This window comes from Eptesicus fuscus, chromosome 10 (assembly GCF_027574615.1).
Source record: "Eptesicus fuscus isolate TK198812 chromosome 10, DD_ASM_mEF_20220401, whole genome shotgun sequence".
In the NCBI taxonomy this organism is placed as follows: Eukaryota; Metazoa; Chordata; class Mammalia; order Chiroptera; family Vespertilionidae; genus Eptesicus; species Eptesicus fuscus.
This window is the reverse complement of record NC_072482.1, coordinates 23,265,541-23,278,853: the sequence shown is the minus strand read 5'-3', so window position 1 is coordinate 23,278,853 and position 13,313 is coordinate 23,265,541. Positions and strand designations below refer to the sequence as shown.

The following is a 13,313-nucleotide window of genomic DNA, read 5'->3' as shown; positions in this document are numbered from 1 at the left end:
AATTCTCAGGGGGAAAGGGGTCTGAGGGGTGTGGAAAGAGATTAGACAAAAGTTTTACACCTATGGATGAAGACAGTGGTGGGGGGTAAGGGCACGGGGTGGGTTGGGGAATCAGGTGGAGGGGAACTATGGGGGGAAAAAAAGAGGAACAATAAAGATTTATTTTTAAAAAATAAAAATAAATAAATTGTAAGAGAAACTTTTCAGGAAGTTTAAGAAAGATAAGAAAACAATGTATTTTCATTTGCCAATGCTCTCTTCCTAATTCACAATCAAATGAAATAATCTGTTTAGTAATGTGTCTGGCATGTGGCCAATTAATATTGACTACTGAGCAGTAGCCCACAGTTGTAAGACGGAGTTTGTGTTCTTCCTCTGTGTCATACCACTAACTCGATGAAGCACTTGCCTTCTCTGAGCCTCAGTTTCCTCATCAGTAATCTAGGCATGAATTACTATTACTATTCACTTCACATTGATTTTGTGGGGTTTTATCATATGGGAAGCATATGGTGCAGTACTTATGACAAAATAAACATTTAATAAATGTTCACTAATAGTATTTATTATCTTCTCAGTGTCACTACAATTGAAACTCCCCTTCTTATCAGTTTTTCCTTCTACTTTCTCAATACCCCTTCTATATACACACCCCCATCTCTATCACAATTTGAAATATTCTAAATGAAGGTAAGCCTATCTCACTGGATGTGTTAAGATGAGGAGAAATGAAGCATTTCTCAGGTGAGAGATGTTATAGAAGGCATTAGTAATCAATCACCATTAGCTTAGTCATCCCTAACAGCAGTCTGTATGCTTATCATTATTTACACACCAATTTTGGTACGTACTTCAGTTTTTTTTAAAACACTGTGCTTTATTCTTGTATGCTAACTGTGGCTTATATAGCATGATATTGTGTTCACAACATATTAATAGCAAATAGGATTCTTTCTCAGCTGGTACTCAATATATTGTAACTGTCTAGAGTGCTGTATGAGAAACATCTCAAGACAAGATCTGAGCTTGTTAGAAAGAGTGCTGTGACCCATAGCAACATCTGGCCTGCCACTGGAAGAGTACTTCATCTCTCTATATTTTTTAATATAGTTTTATTGACTTCAGAGAGGAAGGGAAAGGGAGATAGAGAGATAGAAACATCAATGATGAGAGAGAATCATTAATCAGCCGCCTCCTGCACACTCCCCATCAGGGATGGAGCCCACAACAGGAACATGTGCCCAGACCAGAAATCGACCATGACCTTCTGGTTAATAAGTCAATGCTCAACCATTGAACCACACCAGTTGGGTTCATCTATATTTTCAAAATATTTTACCTTTCATGAATATGTGCCTTTCCCCCCTAAGTTAAATACAAAAATAAGTATTTTGCATTATCAGAAAATTTATTTGAATCTAACATTATTAAAGGTTTTTAGATAAAATTTTATCTTCAAAGGTAAACAAAGTAGCTGTCATTTCAAAAACTATCATTACCAACATTGTATATGTTCCTTGAGACTTTAGTATTATGTATCCTCAATACCTAAAATTTAGATTTCATTAAATATTTTGCAAGATGAATGTTTGGCTCCTCTTATTGCATTTTTCAGTTTTGTTTGGGAAATAGTAAGGTCTGACAGCACCAAAAAGTCAAAACGGTACATTTCTTTTCGTTCACATGTCAGCCTAGTCTGGGCATCTAAGCACCGTAGAGAATTAGTACTCCTCAGAGCTCACCCAAAGTTGTAGTACAGAGCAATATGTTCATGATCTAACTATACCAATTTTTCATTTCCCAGCAAAAGTGGCCACTAGTATTTTATCTGTTTTCCTCAGCACTTAGGTCCAGGCACATATCTGGAGAGCTCAAGCAGGTGGAGCATTCTAAATGCACTCACCAAATTTACCGGAGCCTGGGTCACTGGGTAAAAGCTTTAATCATGAGCTTTGAGAAACATGGGGGCCAAGGACAGCTCAATCCTTTGAGTTCTGAATTTATTTTGTTTTAGGAAGAATTATTTCCTTGAGCTCTAAAGAGAATTATTTATCATTGGATAATAATAAGCTGCTTCTCAGTGACAGACAAAATATATAGTAAGTTTCATGTCTAATGCTTCGTTTCATGAGGTACCTGACTTTGTATGTATTCTAAGTCCCCGGCACATAGAACAGGATTAATAAACACGTTCAAGTTAAAAGAAGAATAAAAAATATATACTGAATAAATTGACTTAAAGTTTGTGTTATACACCATTTGTAAATGTTTTCTTATTTTAAGGGAAATATATTTATTTGCATTACATAAAGCTATTTATTTACGTGTTTGCCATTTTCTTGTGCTGGAACACCATGAAGTTGGACTGGGTGGATTTTGGAGCTACATTGCCACCATGTGGTTACTCATCTAAAGATGTACTTTCCTTCAAAGCAAAACACAAAGGTTTTGTTTTTGCATTATATGGTGCAAAACAACACCTGTGCTTGTGTGATCACACACACACACACACACACACACACACACACACACACACAGGAGTCTGAAAGTTTAAAAGTAGTGCTTTACATTTGGAGAAATGGGAAAAGGAGTGTCTTTCTAAGAATGATCTTTTAATGCAGATAATCTCTCGTATCAGTTAGGTGGCCCATCAATTATTTTCAAATATATTATATAGTACATACAATGGCATTTACTTTAATACTACAATTTCACTAATAAATTTTAATAATAAAGCTTACAAATATGGTCCCTTGTTTGCCATACAGAATTTATAAAAAGAATAATGGTTTTATTCTCATCCTGGTAAGAACTTGTGTACATAGCATTACCTGTCATTTCTAATGGGATAGAGAAGTAGATGCAGAAAAACATGCATAATAAAAATGAAATTTTCTTACTTAGTATATGGGTAACGTTAGCCATTGAGGAGATCTTTATTTCTGAGGAATAGAGTTTCACATTTAATAGAGGACAGAATGTAGGAGATATTCCATAAAAAATATTTTTAAAATACTGTATGTGTGTGTGTGTGTGTGTGTGTGTGTGTGTGTGTGTGTGTTTTGAGGGAATTTAAAAGGAACTAATATCTTAATATTCTTCTTCTCAGATAATGTAGACTTTAATAAGCTCTCTTTAAATTTGGTTATTTAAACGTTAAATCCACATATTGCTTTTAGAGTTGATTCCATTAATTTGTGAAGAGCTTACTGAAAGAGAATCTGTCTAGATCTAGCCTGACACCAGGAAAGAGAAAAGACCATGTTCCAGGTAGCTTTTCACCCAGATCACATCTGCCTTTACCAGACATGCAGAGCAGCCCTCCAGTCCTAGACCCTGGGCAGATCAATTAGATGCAAAATAATGATGCTGAGAAATTCAGTCTTGGATTCATTTATGCTCATTCTCATTTATCTACTACCATTCAAAAGCAGGCTAAAATTTGCAGAAATCTTACTTTTTCTACTTATATGTTATGGTAATTAATAGCCACTGAACATGCATTGGAAAACAAGGACACACAGAATTAAAAGAAATAACCTATAACCATACCACCCACTGATCACCACTGTTGGCATTTGGCATACCATCCAAATCCTATTTTTTGGGGGGTAAAATGTGGTCATGATTCTATGTACTGTTGTAACATTCTCTAAACTGTTTCTTTTCCTTAATTATTCATTTACATGGCATTTATCATTCCATTTTAAAGCTACATAATTAATTTAAATTATTTCCCATTATACTAGTAGATATATGAATTGCTTTCAAATTTTTATTCTTATAAATTTTACTGTGATGATTCTATATATAGATGTGCGTGAGTGGTGTGTTTCAGATGCAACACATATACATTAAAATATATAATATATGTTAATCTAATTACAGGGGTGGGCAAAGTAGGTTTACAGTTATTCATATAGAAAATAATACAATAATTAATGAATAATAATACAAGAATAAACTCTGTGTTTTGCGTACTCACAGCTATAAACCTATTTTTTTCCCACCATGTATTTACTTAGGATTTTTGGACTATTCCTTGGGAAGCACTTTTTTTTTAAATAAAAATTACTAGAATGATGGATATGGGCAACTAAGACTAATTGCTGATTAATTGCCCCTCAGAAAATAATTACAATTTATTTCCCTACCAGTTTAAATTTTATGTTTACCTGAATTTTCAACAACACTGCTTTTTTTTGTCATTGATATTTTTCAAAGTCTAATGCACACACAGAAAATTGACCAATTTATAAACACAAACTTCTGAGAACTTCCACAAACTGACATTGGTGTTACCAGCCCAGTTCAAGAAATGAAATTTTGTCAGCACCCCGGGAAGCTCTAATTGTGCCCATTTTTATTTACCTTTCAAAGGTGAACTATTGTCCTAACTTCTAACAGCATTAGTTGTTATCTATTTGAAAACTTATCTAAATGGAATCATAATGGATGCCCTCTTTTGCTCCTGACTTCTTTCATACAACTTTTTGTGAAATCTCATATTGTTGAAGTTTTTTTTCCCATATTCTGTTGCTCTATGCTATTTCATTGCTAATAATCTTTTTGAGCTGAAAGTGTAAAATATCACAGTGTTTTAGTTTGCTCTCAGTCTTTGACTTAATGTGAGATTGTTTTTCTGTCTTTATTTATGTTTGCTCAATTTTGACATTGGTTAATTATTGTTCCTCTCTCGCGACTCTGGTTATTTTATTATGAATAAGCCTTTCATGTTAGCCACCCAACGGGGTACATTAGTTGCACTCAGTAGGGCTTTAGTTACAAGGTAGGAGTGACTTGTTTTTTTCACTATCCCTCAAAAGGCCCATTAAGGCTGTGTGGCCCTGTGGCTGCAGGGCTTTCATCCTCAGTAGTGGGGAAAGGAACATGATATGTGGATTCCAGCCCTTATGGTGGGCTGACACCACCTTTCACCTACCATGCCAGTACTGCTGGCCTTTGCTACCTCATACTTTTCTGGTCTTCTTTCAGAAACCGATGTCCTTGAAAAGTCCACCAGTCATGCTTAATTAACTGTTGCCCCCAGGGTACAGAGCTTCTCTAAATTAAAGCTGACTCAGACCCAGGACTGATAAAGGAAAGATGGATGGGAACCTCTGCCTCAGGGGTTCTCACACCTCCTTACACAAAAGAATCACCAATACCTGACCTCATTCCCAGGAAGAAATTGTGATATCATTGGTTTTGGGGAGAAGTTTGGGTGTTAGTTTTGAAAGGTCCCAAGGTAGCCAGGATTGAGAACCAGTAAAACTTCTGTCTTGGTGAGGGGTAGATTAAATTCTACTGAACTGATAGACTTCTGTAAATCAAGAATCCTTCTGCCTACTGGATGTAATGGCAGACTCCCAGAGATGAGCCAGCATCCTAACATTTGTCTTTCCCAACCACTGGACAATACCACAGATTTCACTCCCAGCACATAGTTCTTAGACTTATTATTTTGATTCACAGCAACTTAGATAAATTGTTCCAAATCAGGGGTAGGGAACATCTGGCCAGTGGGCCTTAAATCATTTGGTCTGATCCTGCCAAGGCATTAGGGGTGAGTTAATAAAATGTTTGACCCAATATAGCAGGCTAATTTTTAAGTTGATAATTTTGTATTGTCTGCGAACGATGCCATAAATATCCAAATGCCTCTTGGCAGAAAAAAAGGTTCTCCACCCCTGTTCTAAATGGACAAGTACTTTAGCTGGTCACTTGTTAACACCTGAATAAGACTGACCTTGTAGGATCACTATTTGAGAGAGATTGTGGACATGGAGGGAGAGCTTTTGAGACCTTCCCACGTACCAGTATAATCAGGAGAAATTAAGGTGCAGAAGCAAACAGATAATATTTGCAAACTTCTGTGGGGCCACAAAGACATCTAGGGTTTGGACTATGGTTCTGTCCTGATGAGCCCAAGTAAATATATCTTAAGTCTCAGAAGGAAGAATCTAGAAGAGTGGTTTAAAAAGCATGGTCCCCTTGCCTTATCAAAGGAATACAGGAGCTAACAAAAAGAGCTCCCAATAACCAAATCTCAAACAACTTGAACAACACAATGTATAACACTGGATTATAACCCAAAGTGAAAAATACCTATGAGTCCCTACTGATATAAACAAATGTTTGAAAACAAATATGGGAGAATAGACAAATCTCCCTTATAGGAGAATTCCAAATAGTTTATGTAGCTATTGCCCACTCCTTAAATATGAGCTGCACATAATGAGTTTTTTTCCCAAAGAGTACAGTATAGGAAGTGGGGCATAGGGCTTCACAGTGCAAAACCTGGCAAATACTACCTCAGCCAGGTGATAAAGTCTAATACCACCAGTCAAAGGATTTTGACAGTTTGATCTATTTGGGTTTCTGAACTCAATTCCAATGTCGGGGAGGTGGCGGAGGGTTCTGCCCCCAAACTGACCATTCTAGACCATTCAACTTAATTCTGATGCTGGTAGAATCAGATTCCACAAGTTAAATGTTCAGTCCTACAAGCCTGCATCCCCCACCTTCACATACCAGTTACAAGCCCAAGTTATCATCTGTGACTGTAACCAACGGGACACAGATTAGCATTTCCCACAACCCCTACCTTGAACTTCGGATGCCATTCACAGGTCCAGACTGTTCCCTGTACTTTTGACAGACTGTCCATAAATCAGGTTCCCACAACCTGTTCCTTGGGTTCAACTAATTTGCTAGATGACTTATAGAATTCAGAGAAATATTTTACATACTAGATCACCAGTTTATTATCTAAGGACATAACTCAGACATAGCCAGATGGAAGAGACACATAGGATAAAGTACAGGGAAGGTCACAGAGCTTCCATGCCCTCTGCAAGCACATTACTCTCCCAGAACCTGTATAGGTACATCAACCCAGACGCTCTCCAAACTCCCTGACCTTAGGAAATTAAGTCAACCTCAAGCCTTTCTTCTGCCTCAAGGTCAGGGGTCGGACTGAAAATTCTAACCCTCCAATCACAAAATGGCACCACAGACAACAACCAGCCCCCATCCCTAGGTGAGATCCCAGTGTCACCTCATTAACAACAGAAGACTCCTTTATAACGCTCATCACTTAGGAAATTCCAAGGGTTTAGGCCAGTGGTCGGTAAACCGCGGCTCGCGAGCCACATGCAGCTCTTTGGCCCCTTGAGTGTGGCTCTTCCACAAAATACCACGTGCGGGCGCGCATGTACAGTGCGATTGAAACTTTGTGGCCCATGCGCAAAAGTCGGTTTTCAGCCTGGGAGAGTCTATTTTGAAGAAGTGGTTGTAACGCCGAGCCACACTCAAGGGGCCAAAGAGCCGCACGTGGCTCGCAAGCCGCGGTTTGCCCACCACTGGTTTAGGCACTCTAGCCAGGAACCATGGAAGACCAAATATGAGAAATACCGATATTCTTGGACCATCTGAATGACCAAATATGTGTCTTTTTATCAATCATAATATCACAGTACCCTGGATGTGGGGAATTAAGAACCACCTCTGTCTTCCTCACCTTACCCCAGAACTCCATTGTAAACATGAGGAAAAATAAAAGAACACTGTACAAAACACATGACAAGTACTACTCAAAATCATCCAAGTCAATAAAGAAGAAGCAAGTCTGGGAAAGGACCCAGGCCAGAGGAGTCTAAGGAGACAAGAACACTAAATGCAGTGCGGTGACCTGAAGGAGTTCCTGAAACAGAAGGACATTAGGTTAAAAACTAAGAAAGTCTGAACAACGTATGGACTTTAGTTAATAATAACTTTTGATACTTGCTCATGAGCCATGACAATGAGACTGTAATCCTGAAAATGTTAACAATAAGGGGAACTGGGTGCAGAATATATGGGAATGTTCTGTACTAAATTTTTTTTTCTGAAAATCGAAAATGATTCTAAAATAAAAAGGCTATTAATAAAGAAAAGAAAAAGGAAACAGTGATCCCCAGAGCAGCAGTGAGAGCAGCATCTGGGATCTTGTTAAAAATTCAAATTCTCAAGTTTCAGCCAAGACCTCCTGAATCAGAAACTCTGGGGATCTAGCATTCTGGGCATGGGGATTCTGACTGTGATTGAGAACTGCTGATCTAGCAGGTTGGCTGAGAGCTCTTGCTTTCAGGTGCTTCTCATTTTATATGAGGTCATGTTACTTTTCCTTTAATGCCCAGGAGTGAATCAGATATGGCCTCCTGGTAGCTTTCGATTACCCAGTTATCATCTTTCACGGAGGCATGATACGTCTGCCTCTCTTCTCCTGTTATTCAAATCTCATCTCCAGGGCCCTTTTCAGAGTCTGCTGTGCTCATGTCTTCCAGCACACACAGAGCCCCTCCACCTCTGATGTCCCCAGACACATAACATGTACCAACTCAAATGTTTTCAGAGGCCACAGATCACAGCAGAATGTGAATTCTCTGGAGACAGAGGTGACCTTGAGCAAAATGTGTGATCCCTCTGTACTTGAGTTTCTTCATCTGTGATTTGGGGGCATAGAAGAGCACCTACCTCATGGATTTTTGTGAGGATTGTGAGTTAATACTCATAAGGTGTTAAGAATAATAACCAGCACTTTGTGAGGACCTAGTAAATGTGAGCTGATGCTATTATTAGTAGTGGATGCTTTGCCTCTTAAATATTTCTTTGCTACTCCCAAAGCAGCAGGGTGTTGTGTATAAAATAATGGCTCAGAAAAGACTGGGTGAATTGAACCTACAAAAATCATATTTCAAATGCAGTGATGCAGAAAGTTTTAAGGCACCTTGATTTTGAGTTGGTATGTTAGAAATATTTCATGTTGTTTATAGAATGCTTTTAGGATAAAACTTAAGATTTGAGGTTGAATAATACATACAATCTAGGTGTGAATTCATCTTACTTTAGGCTTCACCCCCTACAAAAGAAAAATGTGTTGCTAGCAATGAAAACACCATCTTAATGTTGATCTACGATTAGTCTAGTTCCCCAAATCCTTAGTAGACTTTGTTAGCCTTAAAAAAATGAGATTAGTTAGAAAAGAAAGCAGCACCCCAAGGACTGTTCTAGCAGCAGGTGGGTAAGTGAATGTTTGGACAAGGGGTTCAGATTTTGCTTATTTGCTCTTTGGAACAAGTTAAATAGAAATACAACAATTTAGACGCCAGAAATATACAAGCCCTGGGTGTTTCGGTTTGTTTTTCAGATGGGGATCAACGTGGTGGACTCTGCAGTCTCGGGATTAGGTGGCTGCCCTTATGCAAAAGGTGCTTCTGGAAATGTAGCCACTGAGGATTTGATATATATGCTTAATGGCCTGGGGCTCAATACAGTGAGTGAGTTTTACATATTTTAATATTCATGTATTCCTTGCAGATCCAGCTTGGAATGCATCTCAGATTGGGAAGCAATTTTGAGGTCAAAGTTTTACTATACTTTTGCTATTTGCTAAAATGCACAGTGGGAAAATATAATAAAAATTCTTTGGGGAGCCTTATAAAGTAACTTATTGCTCTAGTTCAATCACCAATAATGCTACCATTTCACATTTTTATAGTGCTTCATGACCTCCAAGTACTTTTTTTTTTTAATGTTTTATCTGATTTGGTTTTACATGCTTTGTGAATTAGAGCCTGTGTCTTTCCTGTTATGATTATTGTTTTCACAGTTTGGGGATTTTTTTTTTTTTTTTTTTTAGATATTTTCCTTGGAGAAAAGGGAGATCTTGATTTTCTCCCAGTGACAACTAGGGCTTCTGGCAAAGAGCCCAGGGCACATTTAAAATGGTCAGTGGAAGAGTAGAGCTCCACAATACTTAGCATGTGAGACATTGGACAGCAAGAATAGTCTCTTTACAAGTGGTACCTGAAACGCACATGTTCCACCCAAATAAGCACCTTGTTTGGCCACATGCTTGTTAGCATGACTTATTTCATCTATAAGGCAGACTTTTTTTTTAAGAGAAAAAATATGAAAGGCAAGAAAAACAGTTCACAGATGATTAGAAGTTCATAATATTTTTTGAGATAAAAGCATCAGCTGGATTACAAAATGGAATGTTCTCTGTCCTTCTCCCTCTCCCGTCTCTCCAGTCACCCCTCTCCCCTCTCTCCTCTTCTCTTTCCTCTACTCATATTGATGCTTCTGCAACACCAAAATTGCCTGCAGTCTTCATTTCTACACCATTCTATTTCTCACCACTCATGGTTTCACAACCACTTGGAATGGCCTTACTCCCCATACTTGATTTCACCTGAGAGTGAAGCACCACCATCCTCAAAAATTCTTCTTTTGGCATCTTTTTGCCTATTCACAGGCCCATAATGATGGGTTCTTTTCCTTAGTGCTTCCATGCTACCCTCCATGCCTCTACATCTGAACCCACCTTCAGTGAGGTTATAGAATGAATTATCTTATTTCTGTGTCTAGTTTCCTGTGCAGCCAGCGAGCAATTATTATAGCTTATTCATACTCTATACCCGTTACATAGAGATGCTCAACAACATTCATTTATACCATGTGGCACTAAACACCAAAAGCTATTTCTTGTAAACACCAAAAGCTATTGGCTATTTTCTATGATCAGGAAATATTATTTCACTTACAAAGTAGGTTAATCAGAAATGTATAGTCATGACAGAAACAGAAGAATAATAGATCTTTCCTCAGAGATCCGATGACTGCATTGAACTTAGCTGATGCAGAATATGTGTCAGGTCAAGTTTTATAACTTTCTCGTCTCCCTTCCTCTCTGTCTCAAATCAATTAAAAGAGAGAAGTAATTGGATATTTATTTTTTTCTTGACTAGCTTTTAATTGGGTATATTAGAATGATGATCTCGTTATGATCATTGTTACAAAAAGCCCCTGATTTTTTTATACTTATTTTAAGAAAATTACAGACTCACATAATTTTTTTTTTTTTAAAAAAAGACTACTCCTTAATAGCAAGGAAGTCTGAATCTGTTCTAAGTCCACGTTGTTTCTAGTTCATATTGAGGGAGAACATAGGTGTTTATGAAAAGCTGTTTGAGCACAAATCTCTGGTTAATCCACCTAATGCTCTGCCTCCCCCAGTGACAAGAAAGGTACTGGGTGGAGACCTGGAGGGTGACCTTTTGTTATGCCAAGTCCTAGAGCTGAGGAGCATGCCTTGAATTTGGCCTTCATACTCAATGGCCTATCTGTCATATATGGATTTACTAAACTTTCAGAGTACAACCCAGGCAAACAAGTTCCAGATATTCCCTAAATATTCTTCATTTCGTTTGACCTACAGCTACCTCCTCCAATAGCACACCGTTAGTGGTTTTTCTGAATATGGTTTAAAAACATTATACATTCAACTGTCCTGTATTTCTTATAGCTCTATCAAGTTTCTTTGTAAAGAGGTATTTTTTTCCCTAAACTTTTCCAAACCATTATTATTTTAATTGCCCTTCACTGATATTTTATAGATTGTTTCTAGTTTCAGTATTGTCCTTCCTAGAATCCAGGTGCCAACCTGAATTATACTGATTTATTCAGGTGTGGCCAGCCTGTGGTTTTATATAGGGTCAAATTCAAGATAGATTTTAATAAAGAAGAAAAATCTAAAATGTTGACTACATAGTTCATGAAAACAAAGCTTGCCCCCAAATCAATAATGAACAGTATGTTTTTTAGTAACTTTAAATGGTGAAGTAACTGTTAATAAAATTAAAAGGAATCTGTTTTGTCCTCTTCCTTCCAAATGCCTCTTCCCCTCTGGTACCCCTGCTTTCTTTACCAGGGTGTGAATCTTCACAAAGTAATGGAAGCTGGTGACTTTATTTGCAAAGCTGTGAATAAAACGACAAACTCGAAGGTAGCACAAGCCTCCTACAATGCTTGACATGAATGAATTTGTGACTCAAGGCCGAGAAGATCCATTTCCGCTACAGATATTCATCTAAAGATCATTACTGTCAACTTATTCTGAAATGTGAAGGAATAGACACAAGTTGGGGGGAAAAAGAAATACTTTTCAAAAGAGTACAAGTGGACCCATTTTGAAGTCAACACAAAGTGAAACCAGTCATCAGGTAAATCACAAGCTGAAGCTAAATAATAAAATTTGTAGATATGTCTTTGAACATGGAGAAAAGTCTACTCTTTTGTTCTTCTAGAACTCACTTGTTAATTTAGTAGACGTGAAAATTGAGTTCAGCTTTCCCTAAGATTTCCCTAAATACCAAATACTGTGTGAAATACTTAATCAAGCTGGCTTAGCACCGTGTACGTACCGTCAGTCATTTATGAGCCCTGCATAGTGTGCAAAGTGTGTGGCCTCGATATGCGTTATGCCTTTGGATCTCAGCTTCCCATTTGCCAAGTCAGTTAAATAATGGACCAAGCGCCAGATCTCCAGCCGACCCTACATAATTTTTAGCAAAAGAACTTCTACATTTCAAGTATGGCTAACATCTGTTAACTATTTCAGTGACTTTATCTTGTTCCAAGAGGCTGTGGTCAATGGCAAGACGCCATATCCTGGAAGCATATTACGACCTCCCATGTTTGTTACATGCTTCCAGTTTACCATACTCTTTCTTTCATCAGTTAGAGTAAAAACCAGCGTGGTGTTACTCAACTGTGGAGAAACAGAAGGCACAACTTTCATCTTGCTGTCTAAACTGCAGTGATGAGAATAGATTGATACATGTAGCATAATCCACATTCGTAATTGTCAGATCACTTCCAAATTGCTGGAGGAAATGTCATTATAATCCTAAGAATGTGTTAGTAAGCCAGTTTTTAATTCATAAAATAAACTGTTTTTCATTGATTCAGGGCACTTTGATTAAATCACATCTTGTTGTTGACTTTTTTATGGTTATTTTTAAAGTTGAAGTGGCTGAACTTTTATCTTTTGTACTAGAAAGAATTGCCAGAAATAGCAAAAAGTAATATATCAAGTTGAGAAGAGGAACAGGAGGACTATGTTAAGAAAAACATTTCTGTAACTTATGCAAATAATATGGAGACAGTATTATTACATGTGTCTCTAAAACATCAGTTCTATTATTTATGTAGACTTCTCCAATAATATTGGGCGATCTTATCTTTGAATAAATTTGAATATAACTTGAAATATGAATGTGCGCATTGTGAACTTTCTACTAAATATTCATTAAAACATTGAAATGAAAAGGAGTTCAACAAAATAAGTACTGATTACAACTAAGTTAACTTTAAAAATATATAATAAGAATCAGGATGGAAACATATTGATAATTGACAAAACCAAACTATTTCCATGAAAGAGGCCAACTCATCTGGGTTGTGATGGCTGGGAGAGCAGGAGCTTG

The 13,313-nt window shown here is 37.5% G+C and overlaps 1 protein-coding gene across 1 annotated transcript in view; it reads left to right on the top strand.

Annotated features, from left to right (window-relative positions):
- The window catches only part of HMGCLL1 (3-hydroxymethyl-3-methylglutaryl-CoA lyase like 1), a 185,731-nt gene extending 172,629 nt beyond the window's left edge, over positions 1-13,102 (top strand). The window contains exons 8-9 of the mRNA XM_008153316.3: positions 9,191-9,316; positions 11,756-13,102. Coding sequence (XP_008151538.1) covers positions 9,191-9,316; positions 11,756-11,857 — 228 coding nt within the window. The 3' untranslated portion in view covers positions 11,858-13,102. The remainder of the gene's footprint in view (positions 1-9,190; positions 9,317-11,755) is intronic.
- Positions 13,103-13,313: the final 211 nt, after the last annotated feature.